The 25266-nt window shown below is 38.6% G+C and overlaps 1 protein-coding gene across 2 annotated transcripts in view; it reads right to left on the bottom strand.

Moving 5' to 3' along the window:
* Nucleotides 1-351: 351 nt before the first annotated feature.
* Nucleotides 352-25266, bottom strand: part of ctcf (CCCTC-binding factor (zinc finger protein)) — a 41241-nt gene continuing 16326 nt past the window's right edge. For both annotated transcript variants that reach the window (XM_072547438.1, XM_072547439.1), the window contains exons 5-11: nucleotides 20413-20533; nucleotides 18015-18164; nucleotides 15701-15861; nucleotides 11268-11450; nucleotides 8366-8501; nucleotides 6507-6692; nucleotides 352-2076 (exon numbers count right to left, since the gene is read on the bottom strand). In XM_072547438.1, the coding sequence (XP_072403539.1) occupies nucleotides 1913-2076; nucleotides 6507-6692; nucleotides 8366-8501; nucleotides 11268-11450; nucleotides 15701-15861; nucleotides 18015-18164; nucleotides 20413-20533 (1101 nt within the window). In that variant the 3' untranslated portion in view covers nucleotides 352-1912. The remainder of the gene's footprint in view (nucleotides 2077-6506; nucleotides 6693-8365; nucleotides 8502-11267; nucleotides 11451-15700; nucleotides 15862-18014; nucleotides 18165-20412; nucleotides 20534-25266) is intronic.

Below are 25266 nucleotides of genomic sequence, written 5' to 3'. Positions count from 1 at the left end.
TTTTACAAAACATTTCTCAAAAATCATTTCCCTAACCAGTTTTCAGTCATAGGAACATTCTCAAATATCTTCTGAGTTTTCAGTAGAAATCAAAACTGTCAACTGGTATAAACATCCTTAAATCTAGAGTCTCAGTTTCAACCTACACATTTTTTCCAAATGTGTAGCAGTGGTACCTTGTTTATAAACAAATATGGCCGACATTGAAATATTATTTAATGTTTTATGATCCATTATGAAAATAGGTTTCAAGTCATGTAATAAGTGCTCAAACATAACTTCGGATTAAAAAGATATATCAAGTAAATTAATGAGTTTACATATGTAATTCCACTAATGAAGACACACAAATGAAAGGCAGGTAAATCTTTTATTTACCAGCTGTACAGCACTACATTAATTAAATGCTTTACCCTAGCTTTCGTAACCCCATTTAAAGAGTATTTTTACATTGTTTCCTCATCAGCTTGACTCCCTTTCCTTCACAAACAGTACAGCTAAATATAAAAAAAACAAAATCAACCCAGTCAGAGCTAAAAAGGGGGCAGAAAGCAGATTTAATTGCAATTCACCTAGAACAGAAAAAGAATTTCATGTTGAGTCAGCAAATAAAGCTTCTGACATACCCTTGTGGCACAACTTTCTCATATCTGCAACAGCGCAAACCTCTTAAACTTCACATTACTTTATTTTGCAACACAAAGCACATGGATATACTTACTCTTCAAAACTTTGCCTCATCCTAGTTTTAAAGGATTAATTCCATTATGCCCTCTTACAAATACATCAGATACATAATGAAGTTCAGAGAAGCAAAAAAAAATATAGTTAGGTGGGAGATAGCCAACCTATAGTGGAAATATAAGTAATTAAAATTTACAACATTAAAATCTGCAACTTTAAAGGGATTTGTAGTATGCTGTGAATGTGCTCATTACAATTTGACATTTTCTGCTCTGAACAGCTCAATTTGCAAATTAATTTTTACATGATTCTGCACATATTCACAAACACTGAAGAGTTTGACTCTTTGTGACAAATGTAATTTGTAAACGTCTCAAGCAGTGGTTAAAATGTTACTCTCCTGCACTTTGATACATAATCACTAGAAAAGATTAAAATGTAAAAAACTTATCTACAACAAGCATGACCATTTTTTGAGATGCCCTGTACAAAGAAAAAGGAAAACACACGACGAACAGTGTTACTATGGATGGTCAGTTGTAAAATAATTCACGTGGCTTGAACTTAATTTAACAGTAACACAATGATTTTCAATCAATCAGTGATTTGCATTCTGAGACGCCCTAATGTAGCGGAAGAAACCAAAAGTTGTGTATTATCATTTACAATTGGGTTGCACAAAAACATGACTATACGTTCAAAAATTCACAATTCTTTTGTATTTAAAGTTTACTACAAGTCAAATTTCCACCTGCTCAGCTCGAGTATAGCAGGGTGTTATGGTTAAAAATAGCCTATGTTCTTTGCAACATATATATATATCACAACGTTTTGTGCCATTGGGAAACATTCCTCTTATGCAAAAAGAGCTACGGCACAGATACTGTACACAATTTTTTCTTTAAGGGCAGGAACTATTTTACTGCTAGGTGTACATAACATGTACAAAGCATCTCATGGTATTTCATTTTGATTCTGAAAAAAAATTCAGAAAAATTGTATCGGGTATAATTTTTGTAACAAATAAAATAACAATTTCTGATTCATAAATAGCATTCTATGCTATAAAAGGGAACCTAGTCTAAACTCATTTTAGCTTCCTGGATGAGAAATTCTCTCTAGTATTCAGAAGGTTAAATGGTCTAAATCATTTCATAGAAGCACGTGTCAAAGCAAAAATACATGTAATCTTATTCGCAGGACCACATTATTAGCATGCCTTCCTCCATCACCGGTCCATCATACTAAGGATCATCTCAGGTGTGATGTCTCCATTTTGAGCCTCAATTCCTGATTGAACTTGCACATCTTCAGCCTCAGGCTCTTTCTTTATTTCAACAATTATGTTTTCAATTGTTGTAGTCCCTGATTCTTGCAACTGTTGAACTGCTCCTAAGAAGAAAATGTAAAAATATCAATGTTAAATAAACTGAAAAATCAGAAATGCACTTTTAACAGAGTGCAGGGACTTCTATGTTGATCAATTATGCTCCTTTTCAACTGAGGACTGGCAAATAAGAAACAAACAACATTAGATTAGGTTCCCTACAGTGTGGAAACAGGCCCTTCGGCCCAACAAGTCCACACCGACCCTCTGAAGATTAACCCACCCAGACCCATTTCCCTCTGACTAATGCACCTAACACTATGGGCAATTTAACATGGCCAATTCACCTGACCTGCACATCTTTGGACTGTGGGAGGAAACCGGAGCACCCGGAGGAAACCCACGCAGACAGGGGGAGAATGCGCAAATTCCACACACAGTCACCCGAGGCTGGGATTGAACCCGGGACCCTGGTGCTGTGAGGCAGCAGTGCTAACAACTGAGCCACCATGCCGCCACAAATATCAAATTTTTTAGGCTCTCCATAAACATTCTACTTTGCAAGTATCAGATTCGTATTTGATTTAAACCACTTCATGTAATAAGCCTCATGCTCGATACTGAATATCTAGTACCTTTAGTTTATTAGAAGCAAAAACAGAAGTTGCTGGAAAAGCTCAGTAGGTCTGGCAGCATCTGCGAAAAGAAATCAATTAATGTTTCGTGTCTGATGATCCACCCTCAGAATCCTGAGGAAGACTCAATGGACCAGAAACATTATCTCTGCTTTCTCCTCAGATGCTGACAGACCTGCTGAGCTTTTCCAACAATTTGTTTTTGTTTCTGATTTATAGTATCTGTAGTTCTTTCAGTTCTCACTTGCAATTTATTGCATGTATTTCAAGTTAGCCCAAGGCTTCCCAAAGATCAAATTATAATCAATTTGAGGACACCAAAACATTCAGGGAGATAAAGAAATTAGGATAATAATAGTTGGGATTGTGACTTCGCCAACAGTATTTATCAAATCCCTATTCAGCCTACTGAGTCCAACCCGACCCTTTGAAAAGCATCCCACCTGCTCGCTTCTGCCTATAAACCTGCATTTCCCATGGCTAATTCACCTAGCAGGCACATCCATGGATACCATGGGCAAGTTAGCATGGCTAATCCACCTAACCTGCACATCTTTGGACTGTGGAGGAACCAGAGCACCCAGAGAAATCCCATGCAGACAGAGGGTAAATGTGCAAACTCCACACAGATACAGGCAGGTCGCTGGTGCTATGAGGTAGCAGGGCTAGCCACTGAGCCCCGTGCCACCCATTGCATGGACAAATATTGATAGGCTGAGAGATGGCATAATTCTTATAAAAAATATCCAGAACTGCTTTTGAACCAGCATGTAACAAGTCCTACAAGGACAGGGGGCAATGCTGAAGCTAACTTTAGGGAATGAAGCCATGCAAGTTGTAGAAGTATTGGTGGGAGAGCATTTTGGGGACAGGGATCCTTTCCCAGTAATCATGGAAAAGGATAAACATGGACAAGAATGAAGGTTCTAAACTGGCTAAGGCTGATTTTAATATGACAAGACAGAACCTGGACAAAGTGTTCAAGAAACAGCTGTCTGTAGAAAAAAAAAGTCAGCCCACTGGGAATCTTTCAAAAAACAGAAACAGTGAGCATGCAGAGCCCTTAAAGATGAAGGGTGGAAAAGATGCTCACAGAATCTTGGATGCCCAAGGAATGTACAGGATTGGTTGAGGAATAAAACAAACTCCTGTTAAATATTAGGGCCCAAAACATGAATTCCTAGAGTTGTATAGCAAAAGCAGGGGATTAATTTTAAAAATGAGCAAAGTGAAGGGGGACATGAACACTCTTAAGTAAAACAAAGAGAATCCAAAAGCATTTTAAGAAGTATATTAGGGTCAAGAAGGAAATCCAGGAAAAGAGTAGAGCCCATTTAGGACCAAACAGACAAACTGTGTGGAGTGGCAAGATATACTTTGCACCCATAATCCAGAGAAAGTTATGTATGTATCGAAATAAAGGAAAAAGAACTGTGAAAACATTACAATTCAGAGTACAAAAGGTATTAGCGGTTTTAGTGGGCTTAAAATTGGATGTCTCCTAGCCACATGAAATATATGCCAGGATACGATGGGAGGCAAGAAGGATGAGTGCAGTCGCCCTGACGTTAGTTATCAAACCCTCTGGACACAGTAGAGGTGCCAGAGGACAGAAGGACAGAGGACTGGATGAACTCGCACTGCATAGCTCAAGGAGGCTGATGCCAACTATACACCCTCTGGTGTCATCCTAAGCAGAAATCATTTAGCTCAACACAAACCATAGGTCCTCCTTGAAAAATGTACTATTATTCAAGAAAAGGTTTGAAAAAAACAGGGAAGTATAGGCCAATTGAGTTTTAGTGGCAAGGGAAACAGGAAAAAAATTGAGGGACAGAATTAATCTCCACTTGAAGAGGCAAGAACTAATCAAGGATAGTTAGGTATGAATTTGTTCGGGGGAGTCATGTCTGACAGGTTTGATTGACATTTCAATGAGGTTACTCAGTGTGTATATGAACTGTAATACAGTCTACATGGACTTCAGTAAGACTTCTGACAAAGTACTGCATTGTACACTGGTCAAGGAAGTTAGAGTCCATGCTGTCAGGACTTTTTGAATCCATAACGACTTTGTGGCAGGAGGCAGAGGGTGAAAGTCAAACATCATTTGAGACTGGAAGCCTGTGCCTAGTGATGTACCATAGCATTCAGTAAGTTTGATAAACTTGCAGAGAACATGAAAATTGGCAGTGTGGTAAATAGGAAGGTGAAAGCCTTAGATTACAGGATGAAATAGGCTGGTCAAACAGGCAGAACAATGAAAATGGAATTTAATTCTGAGAGTGAGGGGTGATGCATTTTGGGACGACTAACAAAGCAAGGGAGTACTACAGATCCTTGAAGGCAACAGGACAGATGAATAAAGTGGTTCAGAAAGCAGATAGTATATTTGTGTTTATTTGCAGAGGCACTGAATATCACAGTAGCAAGGTTACGATGGAGTTGTATATAGTGTTGGTTAGGCTGAAGCTGGATTATTGTGTGCAGTTCTGGTCATCACACAAAAGGAAAGACGTGACTGTAACTTGAGGGGGTGAAGAGATTTATCAAGATGTTGCCTGGGCTGAATCATTTCAGCTATGAAGAGAGAGACTAAATAGACTGGGGTTGTTTTCCTTGGAGCATGGAAGGTAGAAGAGACCTAATTGAGGTCAACAAAATTATGGAGGCCGTAGAGAAGATAAATAGGAAAAAAATTTTCCCTTTAGTGGAGGAATCAATAAGTAGGGTCACAAATTCAAGCGAAGAGGTGGGAGGTTTAGAGGGGAATTAATTAATAATCTGTTGATCCAGAAGGTGGTAGACCTCTGGAACTCTCTGCCTAAGAGGGTGGTAGAGGCAGTTACCCTCAGGTATTTAAGAAGTACCTGTAATTAGAATCATACTACAGCATATCACCTGTTCAAGGCCACAGGCAAAGCATTTGGAAATGGGACCAGAGTACATAGAACATAGAAAATTACAGCGCAGTACAGGCCCTTTGGCCCTCGATGTTGCGCCGACCGAAGCCTACCTAACCTACACTAGCCCAATAACCTCCATATGCTTATCCAATGCCCGCTTGATTATTGATGTGAGACCAATGGGCCAAAGTGGTTTTTGCAGTGCTGTAAAAGTCCAATTCCTTAGCAACTAGGGGTGGACAATAAAGGCCATGAATGGATTAAAAACAAGCTCTACTACATTTGCCCCTCAGAATTATTACTGTATCAAAATCTAAGCTCGGCCTTTCTATTAAGGATACAGTTATACAATATTCCAATCATGAGAATGGATTCCATTATTCTACCAATCATGGAAATTTTAAGCTGTTAATTATTCACTGCTGCACTAATTTTTAGTTTATATTTTTGCACTTAAACATATTAAAAACAGTATATGGTTCCAGAATCATGGATTAGAATGCTTATTTCACCTGAAACTGCTCAACAGCTGAGATTACAAACTAACACTGCACAACAGAATCGCCCAATAACAAATTAGTTAAAACACAAAGCTTTACAAATCAAAATCAAGTAGAGTTCCATTTCTAGCCCAGCTCAATGGATAATTGCACTGGTTTAATGAACCAAACAAAGTAGACCCATCTTGATCAGCCATGATATCTGGAACAGCAGTATTGCACTATACTGGGTTTTAGAGACACTATGCTAGCAATAATAAAATGCATAGAATAACATTTAGCCATTGTTAAGAATCCCGATATCTGATATTTACTGAAAATACATTGAGCACGTAGTAAACGCAAGTAGTGATGATCCTACTGTTGCAGTCATGCGATGGACTAAAGGTGCACCTAAAACGGGGATGGGACTTTTGAAAGCCTACAACTTCTAATGTATAAAATGTTACACTACCAGTATTTTTATTGGATTGATTAGCTTTGCCAGGTGGTCTACCCCTTCGCTTTTTGGCTGGTGTTGGTACAGGGATGACTTCTGCAATAGGCTGCTCCTCTTCTTCTTCCTCTTCTTCAGGTTTGCTCACAACAGTGTCATCCTCTTCATCACCATCTAATTCAGGTTCAGCATTATCCTCATCATCTACAAAAATAAATGGAAACACCATTCAGTATCAAAATTTGGCAGTTTACCTACCCAGAATCCAAATCATTATTGTTAATAAGGACAAGCTCATTCATCATACAACAGTTTGTTTTGTTCTTTAATAATCACCTCTCTCTCAACGCTTTTCCTAGTCATATGCAGTATGACATTATCATTCACTGTAAGGGGTAGCGGAAATGGTCCCCAAGTACACTTCAATTTTTCACATTAAACAAACAAACAAGTGAAGTCATTAACCACATTAAGTAAATCCTGATCAACATTAAATTATTCAGGGATACCAATCCCACCCCCAAACTTCAATTAAAACAACATAAGTGGGTTAACATTGATCACCTGTGAAGCTGATGAGACAAGGAAAGAAATATTGTGGCAAGATTTCACCAGGGAGAATAAAATAAGATGATATTTAAGTCAAGCTTTCAAAATAACTACTTTTTTTATTCATACTGGTTCCTTTTAACTCAATCTCAAAAAATTTTATTGATTGGGTTAATATCCTTACTTCAAGTGTATATCCCCTTTTCAAAAGTGTCAAACAATTCTACACCTATAATTTTCAGATGCGTTACAATTTATATACTCAAAACATTCTTTCTGGATAAATTATCAATCCCAATTGATTTTTACTACATTTCCTTTCACCAATTATGCTAGAAACATCGTTAACATTTTCTCCAATAACGGTAGTAGGCAATATACTCATAACTGGGTGATGTAACACTACTGTCACCTGGCCACTTTCAGCAACTGCTTCAGACAAGTGAAGACCTGCAGGAGGGCAATAGGACATAATGGAGGAAATGCCATGAGGTAATTCTTCTCCTCACCAAATGCATCTACAATTTACAAAGCGGGACACAGATGAAGTATACACTAAGTCAACAAAAGAACAAATGATGACTGGGTTATTCACATAGTTTAATTCCCATTGTTATTTATCTACTCAATTCTGGTGAATAACCCAAACTAACCCAGTCTGTCATTATACTCAAGGTCTTGATCTTCATTATAATCTGGAATTGCTGCGAGGCTAGTACCCGTTCCTTCAAGTGCATACTGTCCCCATTCTATCATTCTTTCTCCATCCTATCTGCCAAAACGCTTAATCGAAAATAAATAAAACTTTATCTGTCAGTTGTCTACCCATTATGCTAGCTGATCAAAATCCTGTTGTAATTTTTGTCTTCATCCTTATTTTGGATGATTTACAACTTTTGAAATCTTAAAATCGATTCCAACATACAAGTTATGTGTAAGAAAAAGCAATGGGTCTAGCAGCAAAGCTTGGAGAACACTAATGTCTATCACCAGAACAATCCCCCAATTTAAAAACCAAGAATAGATGTCCTTCAGCCATTATTTTTAATCCAAGCTGACCAAAGACCATCCTATTCCATGAGCCTCAATTTTGATAATGAGCTTTTTGGGGTACTTTGTCAAACTCCTCAAAATCTATCATTCATCATATTCCCTCCAATCAATCTTCTGTTAAGTCATCAAAAAAGTACAAATCATCTTGGCTTCCTTTAATTAAGTCAACATGTCCAAAATCACCTCATTCACTTCCCACAGATTCTGCAATAAAGGTGTCCAGCCAAGTAGCTGCTTTAAATACAGGGCAATTAAAAACCAAAAGAATACATTACCACTGTCAGTGGAGTCTCCTTTCTTGGACTGCATTTTCCGTTTCCTCCCACGTCCCTTATTCTTCTTCCGCTCTACAGCATCTCCTTCTTCACCCCCTGGCCCACTACAATTCTCAGCATGTTTTGTCATTGTATTCTGCAGAATACATAGCAAAGGTAAAACACTTATGTAGAAAATGCTTACATGGCAAGATACTCAAAATATTAAGAAAATACTGCGAGTGTTGAAAATCTGAAATAAAAGCATAATATTTTGGAAACGTTCAGCCAGGAAGCATCCTTGGATAAAGAAATTAAGTTACATTTTCAGCTGATTATTTCACAAAGTTTAAAAAAGCCATGTAACACAAAGTAAATAACCAAACAGATTTACGGTACTTTTTGCAAGGTTTGCGGAGGTTTGTAGCTCAGGTTAAGGTTTAGGGTGTAGGGTTGCTCGCTGAGCTGTAGGTTTGCTATCCAGACGTTTCATTACCTGGCTCGGTAACATCATCAGTGGCAACCTCAAAGTGAAGCGAAACTGTTGTCTCATGCTTTCTATTTACAGGTTTGTCCTGGATGGGGTCCCTGGGGTTGGTGGTGATGTCATTTCCTGTTCGTTTTCTGAGGGGTTGATAGATGGTATCTAGATCTGTGTGTTTGTTTATGGCGTTGTGGTTGGAGTGCCAGGCCTCTAGGAATTCTCTGGCATGTCTTTGCTTAGCCTGTCCCAGGATAGATGTGTTGTCTCAGTCGAAATGGTGTTTTTTTTTCATCCATGTGTCGGGCTACGAGGGAGAGAGGGTTGTGTCTTTTTATGGCCAGCTGGTGTTCATGTATCCTGGTGGCTAACTTTCTTCCTGTTGCCCTACGTAGTGTTTGTGTCAGTCCTTGCATGGGATTTTGTAGACTACGTTGGTTTTGGCCAATGCTTTGTACTGGGTCTTTTAAGTTTGTTAGTTTTTGTTTGAGAATGTTGGTGGGTTTGTGTGCTACTAGGATTTCGAGGAGTCTTAGTAGTCTGGCTGACATTTCTGAAACTTCTTTGATGTACGGTAAGGTGGTTAGGGTTTCTGGCGGTGTTTGGTCTGCTTGTCGTGGTTTGTTCTTGAGGAATCTGCGCACTGTATTTTTTGAGTATCCGTTCTTCTTGAATACGTTGTATAGGTGGTTCTCCTCTGTTTTCCGAAGTTCGCCTGTGCTGCAGTGTGTGGTGGCTCGTTGGAATAGTGTTCTGATACAGCCTCGTTTGTGTGTGTTGGGATGGTTGCTGGTGTAGTTAAGTATTTGGTCAGTGTTTGTCGGTTTTCTGTATACGCAGGTTTGTAGTTATCCGTTGTTCTTTCTTTCGACTGTGACGTCCAGGAATGTGAGTTTGTTGTCGGTTTCTTCCTCCTTGGTGAACTTTATGCCTGTGAGGGTGTTGTCGATGATGTTAAATGTCTCTTCTATCTTGTTTTGTTTTGTGATGACAAAGGTGTCATCTACATAGCAGACCCAGATTTTTGGTTTGATGGTTGGTCGGGCTGTTTGTTCTAGCCTTTGCATTACCACTTCTGCTATGAATTCTGATAGCGGAGATCCCATGGGTGTGCCGTTGGTTTGTTTGTAGACTATGTTGTTGAAAGTGAAGTGGGCGGTGAGGCACAGGTCCACTAGCTTCATGATGTTTTCGTTGGTAATGTGATTGATGGTGGTTGGGGTGTGTGAGATGGGTCTCTTCTAAAAGTGTGGTAAGTGTTTCCTTTGCCAGGTCGATGTTGATGGAGGGGAATAGTGCTGTTACGTCGAATGGGATCATTGTTTTGTCTTCCTCTATTTTGGTGTTTTTGACGATTTTTAGGAATTCCTGGTGGAGTGGATGGAGTGCTGTGACTCTTCTACTAGGTACTTCAGTCTTGCGTGTAGTTCTTTGGCCAGTCTGTAAATTGGCGTTCCGGGTAGTGAGACTATGGGCAAACAGCGAGCAAACCTACACCCTAAAGATTTATGGTACCTTCACAAAACTGAGTGACCAATAAACAACTTTTATAAATCAGAATAAAATATCAGGATACTGTTCACACTATCAAACTCAGAACTCATTTCTCAGAGGCAGTTTCTCAAAATCACCTCTATCTTCACTGTGACTTTGCTATTCTTTGTGGTTTATACTAAAAATCACAAATGCCAAGATTGGCTTTGTGGCAAGTAATCCATCACAGCAGCAGACAAGAACACGCAATTTCTGTCTCTCGCTTCCAACTCCAACTATTTGTGAAATCCGCAGCTATGTAGAAGGTATTGGTGATGGCAGCGGCAGAGGGGGTTGGACTTCCCTTTCCAATTTATTTAGTGGCTGTTATGTAATAATAATCTAAATTCTCAAGTTATTTTTGACCAAAAGGAAAAATTTCTGTTAAATTTAAAGTGATGTAATGAATATTCACAAATTCAAAATATTAAAATTCTACACTTCCAATAAATGTCAATTCATTCAGTTTAAGTTTATATAAGGATACTGAAAATGGCCTTTTTGGAACAAACACGCATTTAATATTCTTATACTCATCTTTTAATGTCTCGACAAACATGCCTCTTCCCCACCCGTACAACCCTGAAGAACTATGACAATTTTTCGATCCTCCAACAACAGCCTTTTACACACATCTTCCTTCTCTGCAATACTGGTATAAATGACTTCAGCTGCCGAGGTCCCAGTCTTTGCAAGTTCCCATCAGTCTTTCTATATTCTTCTTTTCCAAGTCTCCTAAAATAATTGTCTTTGATGACCCCTACTAAACTTACTGGATTGCCATATTTTTTGTTATAATGTCTCAAATATTTTAAGACATTTTCAAAATTAAAGGCCAAATTAAAAGGATAAATACAAGTTTGCACCATCAAATAATAAGCAGTTTCATCCAAACATAAAATCACGTACCTTACGAGTGAATGCTTTGCCACATTTTGTGCATACAAAAGTGGCAGGAATAAAATTAGGATCATGGTAGCGCTTGAAGTGCATGTCCAATAGTTGTTTCTGCCGAAACGTCTTGTCACACTGGCTACAGGAATAAGGCTTCTCTCCAGTATGAGTTCGCTTGTGCATCACCATGTGACGTTCCTTCAGTGAGAAAAGAGAAAACAAACATTATCAAAGACACAGCAAGGAATGAAGCAAATAGTCAAAGTTTAGGTGATGAAGTAATTACTATTGGTACCTATCATGAAACTCCACTCAATGGATTTGATTTGATCAAAATCACATCAAGAGATCTAATTACAATATTCAAAACTCCCACTTTCCAACCACCATCATACCTAAATTAATGCAACTCCCATTTCTGCCAGAAAACTCATGATAACCTACTGAAGTGATTAAAATGTTTATCTTTCTCCCTCCATAAAACCCAATATGCTTAAAACTCAGCCACACCTTTTCAATTCAGTAACAAATCCCACATCCACGTACCCTTTACCATGCCAATTTTACTCATTTAGCTTCAATTTAAAAATAACCAGCAGCGCCTCTTTAGTGTTAAACAGATAAAGGTTAGCTCATTACACAACTATCACTAAAAGCTAAGTAAAAATGAAAAAGGACATTAGTTTAAAAAAACCGATACAAAGATTAACTCTAAGATCCTTCTAATGGATAAAGTTAGTTCAGCCTCTGAGATAGATTCAAGACTTTGAATCTTAAAACTACCATCTTTGCAGAGTGATGGGATGAAAACTTAAGTAAAGATTTATCAGCTGCAGTGGCTTCTGTAGTGTACTGGTTGGAGTCTTTCTGGCAACATACGGAATTCCAAACAATTTGAAAAAGGAAGTAGCTTCTTGTTTCTCATGGTGCTGCTGTTACAGCATTTGAAGATTGCCTGGATATGTGGCAGAACAGCAGATGAATTCTATGCTTGATGATGCATTCCTACAAGAGTTCTTCTCAGCAGCTTTGCTCACAGTTCAGCTGATACACATCAAAACTCAAAACTTCTGCTATCCCTGAATAACTGAATCAATCATCGTTCCAGATTAGGTATTGGGTTGGGCAAACCTCAGACGCAGACCGTAGTCTGTCTTGGTCAGTGGCTTCGATTACCCTTACTGTCAGATTAAAATGAGCTAGGAGGAGCAAATCACACTTTAAGGGAACCATTGAGTTTTGTTTACCCTGGGAAATAGTAGTTGAAATTCAAAATGTCTTGAGATTTCTTCCCAAGGTGAGTATAAGCATAGATGCTGTACAATATTGCTAAGCCTTAATGACTGTAACTTTAGGCCTTCTCTGATCTATCTGTGACTTCATCATTGATACACAGGATCCACAAGACAATTGCGAATTTACTCGATTGAGAATGTGGAATTCATAACCACAGAAAATGGCTGAGGCTAAAACAGTGTGTTTTCAATGAGACAGACAGATATGGCTTTTGCGACTAAAGGGATCAAGGAATTGGGACAGCACATGATTCGGTTATTGAGCTAGTCTATCAGCCATGGTCATTGTGAATAGCAGAGTAGGCTCAAGGGGTCAAGCAGCCTACTCTTGCTCCTATCTTTTATGTTCACAGTCAACAGAACTGATGTGTATTTTTTTCATTTGGAAGGAGCTTACTTATTTCCCAGATTTAAACCGATTACGTGCTCCCTTTCAGATAACAATTTATCAACGGCCTCTTGCTGCACAATAACTCATCACTTCTGTGGATATCTGCTTTTTTTTTGCTGCAAAACTAGAACCATTATGCTTACATGCAAGCAAAAAATGTGAAATTCTTGTTTGTTCCTCAAACACGTTTAATTCTCTCAGTTTCTGCTGAGCTCCAGTGCTTTGAGATTTTGAACTTTTGGCTTTTTCTCCAATTGTTGAAATCTGCCTTTTAGCCTGCAAAGGTTTTTTGTCCATTCTAAAGAGAAATGGATTTTTTTTTACCAAATGCAACTATAGTCACGAAATTTATTTTAATAAAGTTAATGCTCTGGCAACTATCTTAACAAATCCAGTCGTTTGGTGAATTGAGCAGGAAGTTATGCTTTTTCCTTTTTAGTCTTAGTACCAACTTGAATCAAAACAGAACAAGTCACAATTAATTTTTCAAATGGTAAAGACATTATTAACAATTGGGTATCCTGGTCAAAAGGCGCACCGGATATAAATTGGTCGTTAAGTATGGAAACACAAGAGAAACCAGATGCCTATTCTCTGTGAATGTGTCAATATGGAGCACATCTTGACCTGAACATTCCAAAGTTTGGGTCTCATTTGCAGTAGCTTTTCCAAATGAAACTTTAGATGGAGCTCTTCTTCTGGGCAGATCAAGAAACCACAGTCTTTGTCCTTGAAGATATCCATACTAAAAAGTGGCAAGAGTACTTTTACCAAATAAAGATCTCGAGAAGGTGTCAAAGGTTAAAGGGAACTCGAAACATTTCACACGCACAGCATGTATCATCTTTTTTCTCTCATCTTGTCAAGCATTGGAATGGGTTCACAATTGAGATAAACATCACTAAGCCAGGACCAAAGTATAATAAATGTTAGTGGAGTCAAATGGTGTTGGTGATTTGGAAGAAAATCTCAAATAAGTACAAAAATTCAGTTTCCCATAGCTTGGCAAAGGTACAATTCTGAATGTTATAATATGTGGTACCCAGCTTACACTGATGGTTCAGTGCTGCCACCAATCCTTCCTTCTATACTGGTCAATGGTCTAGGAGGATGGACCACAAGCAAGTCTCAGAAGAAAGAGGCACTTACCTTAGCTAATAAGTTTATTACATTTAATTAACAACATTCAGGTTACATAAACACTGAGGTATATTAACTACTACCATTTGGAATAGGTAGTACCCTGCATTTCCATCAGGGGACTGCATCCAAGTAGTACCTCCCTCAGTTCTGCCTCATGGCTATTAAACCTAAAAATGGGCAGAGCTTCGACTTTGATTAATCATTTCATGTCTGTCTCTTTGTTCTCCTTTCTGCCTCACTCCAGATTTTATCCTACCTTAGCAAACCTACTATGAAATGGCTTAGAAATGTTGGTTTTGCTCTGACTCAACAACTAAGAAAAGCTTTCTCATAAAAATAAAAATCCTATCAGCAACTAAAAAGATATACACTGATACAGTGCCTTTTACAAATTCTGCATGCTCCAAAGCACATGAACCCACTGTTAACGAGGTGCTTTTTTGAATTTTAGTCTTAAAGATGCAATATAGGAAGTGTATGGAATAATGATTTGGGAGACAACCTAAATGATGACAGATATCAAACTCAGCGATATATATTTTAAACAAGTGAGAGCTAGTCAACTACTTATGACAGTTACACTATGCACAAAGCTCTTGAAGTAAGAATGCCCAAGGAGTGGTAATCATATGCAAATAGTAAACAAGGTGAAAAACTGCATTTGTCCCCCAATTTTTCACAGACAAACAATATACATAGATATTAAAAAAACATAAATGCAGGAAAATCAAAATATAGCTTAAAAACTAAATTACTTGGCTAAGTGTTTATGGATAAGACAGGATTTAAGACACGATTATCCTCACATTGAAGAATAAGACTCCTAAAGAATCAACTGTATTTTATCCCTGGCAACTCCACAGAATACGTTCCATGGATGTTTTGAGGAAAAAGTATCAACAACTGAGCAAGTTTTGAGATGATGAACATCAACTAGCCACAAAACAACATGACCCTGTCTCACTAGTATCCTTACATACAGATAAGGAAGGACACCACTTCAACTGGGACATCACATCCACCCAAGGACAAGCCAAACAGACACGCACAAGAGTTCCTAGAAGCATGCATTCCAACCAGAACTCTATCAATAAACAGAATGACTTGGACCCCAATTACCACCCCCCGAGAAACAGGAAATGATATCACCAACACAAAGAAACCCAAATGTATAAACAGAAAGCAGGAAACACCAGAATTGTATCATCTGGAGGCTCACTGAAGATGTTACCTAATATGGTGACAAAACGTCTGAAAATGAACCTTCCAGCTCAGCAAGCAAACCTACATCCAGAACCAAAGCTGACTAATAGACCTTTGTAGAACCTATGATAAATATTCCACACTAAGATTAGATATCTGATATCTAATGACTACTTCATTCTAATACTAGCAATTTTGGTTTATATTCTTCAATGTTAATTCTACACGTCATAGAAAACTTCAAATTATTTTAACTTTACATAATTGTTTATACAAGTATCAGGTTAACACAAAAGTAACTCTCAGGATTTACCCAAAATTCAGCAAAAAAAATCTTATGGTCCCCTCCAAAAAGGAAACTTTATGAAACACACTGATCCACACTGAGATGAATGATATTTGTTTAAATGTAATACCTGTTTGCATGCATAATCACAAAGTTCACATTTAAAACGTTTCTCATTCTTATGAGATTTCTGGTGCTGTATGAGGGCATATCGCTCATGGAAGACTGCATCACAGTAACGGCACTTCTTGCCTGACTCAAGATAGGAATGCTGTTTTCTCAGATGAACACCTGCAAAGAAAACTAAGCTGTAGAGACTGAACTCAGACTTTACAGTACTATTAATTGCAACATTTAACTGAAATAATATAAATACACCCTTTCAACTTCTGAATTGCCTTCAGTGAGGACATTAATGCTTTCCATTTACAGACCACAAGGGATGTAAATGATATTTCATCATAGATACATGCAACTTAGGATGTACTGTGCAGGTATTTAGTTATGGCACAAGTCTGCTACAACTAAAACACTAAACAAAAACTGGCAAAAGAAATGGAAGTTTGATGTCAATACAATGGAGGATTATATTTGAAGCTGCTATGCAACACAATAACATAAGAGTATTGAGTACAGGAGTTGGGAGGTCACGTTGTGGCTGTACAGAACATTGGTTAGGCCACTGTTGGAATATTGCGTGCAATTCTGGTCTCCTTCCTATTGGAAAGATGTTGTGAAACTTGAAAGGGTTCAGAAAAGATTTACAAGGATGTTGCCAGGGTTGGAGGATCTGAGCTATAGGGAGAGGCTGAACAGGCTGGGGCTGTTTTCCCTGAAGTGTCGGAGGTTGAGGGGTGACCTGATAGAGGTTTACAAAATCATGAGGGGCATGGATAGGATAAACAGACAGTCTTTTCTGAGGTCAGGGAGTCCAGAACTAGAGGGCATAGGTTTAGGGTGAGAGGGGAAAAATATAAAAGAAATGTAAGCGGCAACTTTTTCGCACAGAGGGTGGTACGTGTATGGAATGTGCTGTCAGAGGATGTGGTGGAGGCTGGTACAATTGCAACATTTAAGAGGCATTTGTATGGGTATATGAATGGGAAGGGTTTGGAGGGATATGGGCCAGGTGCTGGCAGGTGGGACTAGATCGGATTGGGATATCTGGTCGGCGTGGACGAGTTGGACCAAAGGGTCTATTTCCATGCTGTACATCTCTATGACTCTAAGAAATAGAAGAAGTATGCCATCTGTCCTGCTGAAGCTGTTCTGCCATTCAATAAGATCATGGCTGACCTTTTCATGGACTCTGCTCCATTTACCCACCTGCTCACCATAACCCTTAATTCCTTTACTGTTCAAAATCTACCTTCGCCTTAAAAACATTCAATGAGGGTGTCTCAATTGCTTCATTGGGCAGGGAATTCCAAAGATTCACAATCCTTTGAGAGAAGAAGTTCCTCCTCAAATCAGTCCTAAATGTGCACCCCCTTATTGTGAGGTTATGCCCCCTAGTCTAGTTCCACTCACCAGTGGAAACAACCTCCCTGTGTCGATCTTATCCACTCATTCATAATTTTATGTTTCTATAACAACCTCAGTCATTCTTCTAAATTATGAGTATAGTCCCAGTCTACTCAATTTCTTCACATAAGCCAACCCCCAAACTCCCCTGCACCCCTTGCAGTGCCAGTACATAGTCAGATATTGTGGTCAGTGTTTCATGCATTTGAGAAAAAAAAATACTTGACTGAGGCAACAATGGGTGGAACAAATTGAAGCGCACTCTTCATTGACCACAAACAGACCTCACCTCAAGTGAAAGCAAGCACTCAAATTGAAATTTGAGTAAGCAAGAAAAAGTGGAACAAAAAAAAACCCTGTCAAAATTGAGGCAAGGGAAAGTCATGCTGATTAAAAATATAGATATTTCCATGCAGTCAAGCAACAAATCTAAGTTTCATTAGAACAACAACACTTGAAGGACATTTTCAGTCATAATTCAGGTTTGAGAGATTAAGGTATTAACCTATGATCATTGTGATGTCCTAGGGTCACTTCTAAGCTTCTGTTGTTACCATTCAGTTGCAAACTACTAAATCTACTTCCACAAACTTCTTTCTCTGCCACTCCATATATTTTTATGCTTCACTGGAGGAAAGAAATGAGAAGTAAAAAGCAATAGCATGCCTGCACCATCCAACTTCAAATTTGAAATATGATACTTTAGACAGACATCAGTTGCACTAGACTCATTTTAGACTCTATAACAAATTAAATAGGGCAGACTATTAGTTTTTTAGTTGATTCTGTGGTTCTTAATTGCAGATTTCTTTTGGACAGCAATACTTTCATTACTTAAACTGCAGCCCAATTATGCTGACATATTCAGACTTGTGGGGCAGTAATTGTTAATTTTTATGTATTTAAAGTTTTGCACTTACCCAAATCACTCTTCCGAGCAATAACTGTGTCACAATGTGGGCAGTGGAATTTCGCCACATTTTCTGTATGTTTCTGCAAAATGTGCATCTTCATTGTTCCACTTTGAGTGAAGCGAGCATGGCAGATGTAGCACTCATATGGTTTCTCACCTATTTTAGAAATCCATACTTTAGAACATCCTGATCACTGAATTATTATGGGTGGATTTATTGATGAGTGCAATTCAAAAATTAAAGGCAACATGAGATACATTTTTAAAAGTATTTGACATTTTACCCCCCCCACACATGATTTGCTTTAACATTAAGGAAGTGAAAACGAAAACAGCATTATAAAATCCAAGTAACAGCTTTGAGCAGACATTGACGAGCTGCAAATGTACGAAGTCTATTCCTGTAAAAGAATATCAATATTAACTTTCAATCATAGCTTCCTAAATTATGCTGTCAAATCAGAGACTGCAGATGTTCAATGTTTGGTTTCCCATCAATAAAGAGGCTATCAGTGTCAAAACAATGTGGTGGAGAAATAAGTCAGTCTGGCAACATCTGTGGAAAGAGAAAGAGTTAACTTATTGAGTTTACTCTTCTTCAGAAGATGATCTTAATTTTTCTTCTGAAGTGTCTCATCCACAGATGCTGCCAGACCTGCTGAGTTTCTCCAGCAATGCCTGTGTTTTTGTCTTCAATTTAATGTTCTCCTGTGCTTTCTTGTGAAAAATAGATGGTCTGCTGACTTTCAGAACTACATATGTTTTAAGTTAGTTCTATATAGTTTTATAACCATCTGTTCTCAGAATGTGGCAACATCAAGGCAAATCTTCCAGGAATTTACTGAAAACTGGCCTTCCCCATAATGGTTTATTACTGACTTTCCCCAGTTGCTGCTGGTGGTCTTGGAGGCTAATAATCATCACTAACCATGCATTTTGGTCAAGTCTGGGACAGTGTCTTTAAATTTAGACTGGAAAAATGGGAGACCTTTGACCTGTTCTGCAGTCAATATGAAAATATACCGGTGTGGCTTGATTGTTGGAGATCAAAGAAAGTTTCTGATTGTTTCACTTAGGTGTTGCAAGATATTTACATTTACACCAGGAGGAAACCTGGAGTCTCTCAAAGTCCCAGAAAAACTTCAGCAATATCTATTTGTAAGTAGTCATGCTGTAAACTATGCAATAACTTAAACAATGAAAGGTTTCAGATAATTAGCATTTCTTCTTGAACACAAATGTGCTCCCGTTGTCATGGGGAAAAGTGTAAAATTTAGAAGGGAACATTTTTCAAATGAGGGTGTAGTCATCTTGAAAACCTAAAAGCATCACAGGGTGGCATGGTGACTCAGTGGTTAGCACTGCTGCCTCACAGTGCCAGGGACCTGTGTTCGATTCCAGCCTTGGGCGACTGTCTGTTGGACTTCGCACATTCTTCCTGTATCTGCGTGGGTTTCCACCAGTGATTCAAAGATGTACAAGTTAGGTGAATTGGCCATACCAAATTGCCCATATTGTTAGGGGGTAAATGGAGAGGGGTAGAGTAGGGGGAATGGCTCTGGATGGATGACTCTTCGGTGGGGTGGTGTGGACTTTTTGGGCCAAATGGGCGGTTTTCACACTGTAGGGATTCTATGATCACAAACACAGCATTTTTGTCTGGGCTGTAGCCATTTGGGAGGTAAGAGAGCCAAAGATGGAAGCAGTGAGGCTAGCACCTAAAGCAGCACAGAGAAATTGCTGGGGGCTTATGGTCACATTGAAGCAGTTAGAGGGCATTTAAGCGAGGCTGAAGATTTGCCTATCTTGTAGCGACAGAAAGAAACCTACAGCAAAACTCTTACAGGAAAGGACAAATCTGAGATTACAAGGTAACTGCTGGTAAATTAAAAAGAAAGCCCTTGGGAGCAGAGAATAATTTAAGACTGGTTCCTGCAAAATTGACTGTCTATTTAAGAGATAGTATAACAATTATAGGAGGAGATTTTTGGCAGTGCTAAATTTAGGGAATAGCTTTTCAGTAGTTTAAAGTACAAGTTGAGCATGAAAAGAAAATAGCGTTTAGTCAAATGTGTTTTAATCATTTATTACAGTCACTTTAAAATGGGACATTAACCAGAAATGCGAATTTCTCTTTTGAACTGCGTTTGCAACACATAACTAAAGAATACTGCTATAAACATTAAATCTATAATGACTAAATGTATCGTCATGACATTACATTACAACACGAGTGCCTTAATTCATAAATATCCATAATTCCTCTGTAGAGGACAAAACTGATATATATGCCAGCTATCTAGTTGTTACAAAATGCACAACTGTCATTGTATAGATCCACCCTAAACATGTCAAAAATAGCTTGGAACTCAGTGGAAATAAGAATAAGCTGCAGATTACTTTACCAGAGTGGGTCCTCATGTGCCTTTTCAGCTTGTAGGTATCCCTGCTAGCATAGCTACACAGGCTACATTGAAACGGACGTTCTCCAGTGTGAGAGCGAATATGACGCTTTAACTTACTAACCTGCAAAATCAAAGGAAGAGAGAATTGAAGACTGAAATTGCAGACTTTAAGGCACTGGCAACTAAAGTTATGGCCAGCAATGATAGAATAAGTATAATTGGTGATGCTCAAGACGCCAGGATTGAAGGAACACCGATACATGAGGGGGCTATTAGGTTGCAAAAGTTTAGAGATGAGGAGGGGTAAGGTAACCAATCATAATTTTTAAGTCCAGGTACTATTTAAAAGAAAGACAACGTATTAAGCAAATACAGGGTAACAGGTGAATAGATTAGCATTAAGATGCAGGCTGCACAGTTTTAGATGGTCTCAAGTTCAGAAAGTAGAATATCAGAGTTTAGCCAGGAGTACATTGGAACAGTCAAGTCCAGGGCTTTAAAAAAGGCACAGATGAGGGTTTCACGGATAAAATGATGTTGGTGGGAGTTAGTTGATAGTATGTAGGTGGAAATTGGCAGTATTAGTGCCCCCATACAATAAAAACAAAATTCTGCACAAGATAGTTAGTCTTCTTCGAAACCTAATGTGTGATTGGAAATTAACCCGATGGTCAAACATAGTGTCTAAGACTGCAAACAACCTGTGCAGGCTCAGACAGTGGTCAGGGAGAACAATGAAATCTGATGATGGGAAAATTATGCAGCAAGCAGAGACATTGGCTTAAATTGTCCCAATATTTAGGTTTTATTAAAGGTGGCAGCAGGTAGGGGGCATTTCTGCTTGAATAAGCAGTCTGACAATTTTCAGGAAATGGGGGAGGTCAAGAAAAGTACCAGCATGCCATGTGGAAACTGACAGCTTTTGGATGAAGTTGCGCAAAAACAGCAGATGGGAAGTAGGGGTTCTAGCTGTTCATTCATAATAAATACTCATGGCTAGCGTAAAGATTTGTAACTCTGGTGCTGGCTGCCATGGTTATGGGTATGTTCGTTGAACCTGCAAGTTGATTTGCAGACCTTTCATCCCGTCAAGGTGACCTCTTCAGTGCTTTGGAGCCTTCTGAGAAGCGCTGCTGAGCAGTGTTCTTCTCAGATCCGTCCCACAAGCATGATTATAAATACTACTTTTTAACTACAGAAAGCTGTTGGGGAACTTTTGCGTACTTTTAAAAATCTCTTTTGTGATAACTCTTAATAGCTGAGCTCGATTTCTAGCAGGCTACCTTGTAAGTGGTAAAATGGCATTATCAAACTCTTAGACCATATGAAATAGGAACAAGAGTAGGCCATTTTGTCCCTCAAACATATTCCAGCATTCAACAGGATCATGGCTGATCTGACATTTCTCACATCCACTTTCCTATCCTTTTCTTGTAACCTTGATTCCCCTACTGATCAAGAATCTAAACTGAGTTTTAAATAGGCACAAGAACTCTACCTGCATAGTTTCTCTGTGTGGCGAGAGTTCCAAAGACACTCAATCTCCCAAGAGAAGATACTCCCCATCTCAGCCTTAAATTGGCACTTTACTGACACGAAGCCCTCTTGTCCTAGACTCTCCCATGACAGGAAAACATTTTCACAGCATTTACCCTGTCAAGCCTCTTAAAATCTGTGTGCTTCAGTAAGTCCCAACCAGTTTAATCTTTACTCAAAAAACAGTCTCCATATAAGGGATCATCCTGGTGAACGGTCTCTGAACTGCTTCTAATGAAATATCTTAAATAAGGAGACCACAGCTGCTCACAATACACCAGAAATGATCACACCTGACCCTTGCACAATTGCAGTTTAAGGCTTCCTTACTCACACTGCAACACTCCTGAAATAAAGGCCAACATTTCATTAACGTTCCTGATTATCTTCTGCATCAGTGTGTTGACTTTTGAAATTGCATTTTTTTAAACACTGTTTAATGTAGTAAATAAATAAAATAGACAAACAACAAAACAACCTTGCTATCATCAAGAGTTTTGGCATGAGGTCTGCCTAAGCATAAGCTGGTTTTCAGAGCATTTGCTCAAATTAAAGAAGAATTTTTTTGACAAACATCAGCCGAATATAAATGGGATTCATTGCATCCTATTTTTGTTAAGCAGTCAGTGCACTCAACTCATTTTAAAGGGCTCATCAACTCAAGGAACACTAGGTAAGGAATTTCCTATGCAATCTTCCTCATTCCCTGAAGTATGCACAACAATTTATACTTTTATCCAAATGGTAAGTAAAGTGATAGAAAAGTGCTAGCCCATCAGCAAATCCAACTCAGCCTGCAAATGTTTTTTTAAGAAAACAAGCAGTCCACTACTTATTTTATGAAGCAGAAAGTTGATAGAACAATGCAAGTACACAAAAATGTTCATTAATTATATATTGACCATGTAGAGGAAATGCAATGTTTTTGATAGCTGTGGGCATACAGGCTGAAATAAGTTTTATACAAAAGTAAAATATTGGAGATACTAGAAATTAAGAACAGCAAGTGTTGAAATACTCCTGCCTTGTAACACTGTGGAGACACAAAGAGTTAATTACTCAAGTTGGTGACTAAACAGAATTTGGAAAAGTTAGAGAGTGGGGGAAAAAAAAGTCAACATAGGAAAACCGGGGAAAATGAAATAAAGTAGGTGCGAGGAAGGACAGTCAAGATAGCTGCTATCGTCAATGTGCTCATAGTGCATATGGTCGACAGTTTATTTGCAAAAAATGGACACAGATCAAGGGAAGGGAGCACATAATGCTCCATTTAGGGAAGAAACAAAAAGCACTCAGGTCATCATCGTGGGGATAGAGGTGCAAGGCGTAAAGAAAAATACTGGGGAAGAGAAATAAGAAACTTTTGAAGGGACAGAGCATCAAAAACCCTGATGTAGGTAGGGAGAGAAACAAGGGCATCAACAGACCAAAACAATAGGACTACTGGGGCAGTCTTACTGTGAAGTTTGAAAACAAGCTGTTTGTTCAGGACTGGAGGAATTATGAGGTGTACCCAATAACTTGCTTCAATGGATGTTCATCCTTGGTTCTACTCATATAGAAATTAAGGCACTACAAAATTAAATTACACTGTAAAGAAATCAAGCAGTGTTCAAAATTCTAAACACTAACCAAGCTTACCATGCAGTTATGCTTTAGGGAGACTGTAAAGTTCTAAGAACACAAGTGTCATGCTGGATCATGCCTTAAAAAAAACACCCTTGCACCCTATATTTATGCAGAAAAAAAAATCAGAACAATCACAGCAGGGAGAGTTACAACAGGGAAAGCAACTGCAAGGTCAGGGTCATGTTTGCAAACAAAGTTTTCACTGCAACCACCTCTGCACACCCTAATCCAACTTAAAACAAAACCCTCCTTAACCAAGCTTTTGGCACATGCTATTCTTTTATTCTGCCACTAAATAGCCACAAGATCAGCAACATGAGCTTCAACAATATCATCTTTCTCCTAGACAGTCAACAGCTTTCTGTGCATACAGACCAACTTCAGACAAATAGTGTTGCATTTCAATAGCGCCTTTAACACAGTACAACATTCCAAAAAACATTTACATCAGCAGTATCAAATATCAGTTTCCCTCCAGAGTACAGTTAAGGATGGGCAATAAATACCGACGTTATCAGCAATGCTCATCTCAAACAAAAAGTTTTTGCCATCAAAAGGAGAAATCAAGTTAATGGCTAGTGCTTTGGCCAAAGAAACAATTAAAAATGTGCCTTAAAGAAGGAAAATAAAAAGAGCAGATACGTTTTGGGAGGGAATTCCAGACCTTGGGGCAGAGGATCCAAAAGCACAGCTATCAATGGAGTCGGAAAAACTGGGGATGCTCAAGAGGACAAAATTGAAGGAACACAGATATGAGGGTCGCAGGGCTGGAGGAGCCTACAAATAATAGGAAGTAACAAGACTGTGATGGTGGATTTCAAACCACAGAACAGAATTTTAAAATAGCAACACTGCTGAACTTAAAGCAATGTTGGATAGCAAGAACAGATCATGGGTGAACTGGAATAGGTGCAAATTTGGGTGTCTTTAAATGTTCTAGATTACCTCAAATTTCTGAGAGGGTAGATGATTTCACATGTTTGAATTCTTCAGCCATGGCATACACAGACTTCTATTTCCATGCAATAATCCCATTTCTATTTAATACTTCCCTCGATGACGAGTGGTCAGGGTTTTAAGTAGCCCAATAATATACTTTGAAAATTTCACCCTACATAGTCCCCACTCCCTGCAAAATCATTGAAAGAATTTATCAGATTGATAATGGAACAGTTATCTACTCTGCCACAAAGTTGCCCAGTTTATAGAATTTACTCTATATTGTCAAAGGTCAACTTTCTAATAGCACTCAGACTTCATTCATTCAGACAAGATGTAAATTAGATGTCTATAGTTGATGAGGGATGCAATGTGGGAGAGCACTGGAATGATTGGTATTGCACACTAACACCCTGACCACTGGCGACCAAAGTAAAGGAAGTAGCAAGGTTGGGATCACGCAATTTGGAATGGGGTTATTGCACTGAGATAGAAATATATGAGTGCCACAGCTCAGGAATTTAAATAGACAGGTGAAACATTTAAATTGGAATGACACCTGGGAGCCAATGCCCAGTGATTGCTAAAGGATGAGAGTTTCAGCAGCAAATTACCAATCCTCACCCAAAGCACAGCTAATGTCAGAGGCAGATGTCAGTGATTCTAAAAAGAAAAGAATATAGATATACCAGCTCAACCAAGTTAACAACAATTGAATTATGTGCTCCTAGTTAAAATTCCCAAAAAAGG

The sequence above is a fragment of the Chiloscyllium punctatum genome, chromosome 26 (genome assembly GCF_047496795.1).
Source record: "Chiloscyllium punctatum isolate Juve2018m chromosome 26, sChiPun1.3, whole genome shotgun sequence".
In the NCBI taxonomy this organism is placed as follows: domain Eukaryota; kingdom Metazoa; phylum Chordata; class Chondrichthyes; order Orectolobiformes; family Hemiscylliidae; genus Chiloscyllium; species Chiloscyllium punctatum.
This window is presented reverse-complemented; position numbering and strand designations above follow the sequence as displayed.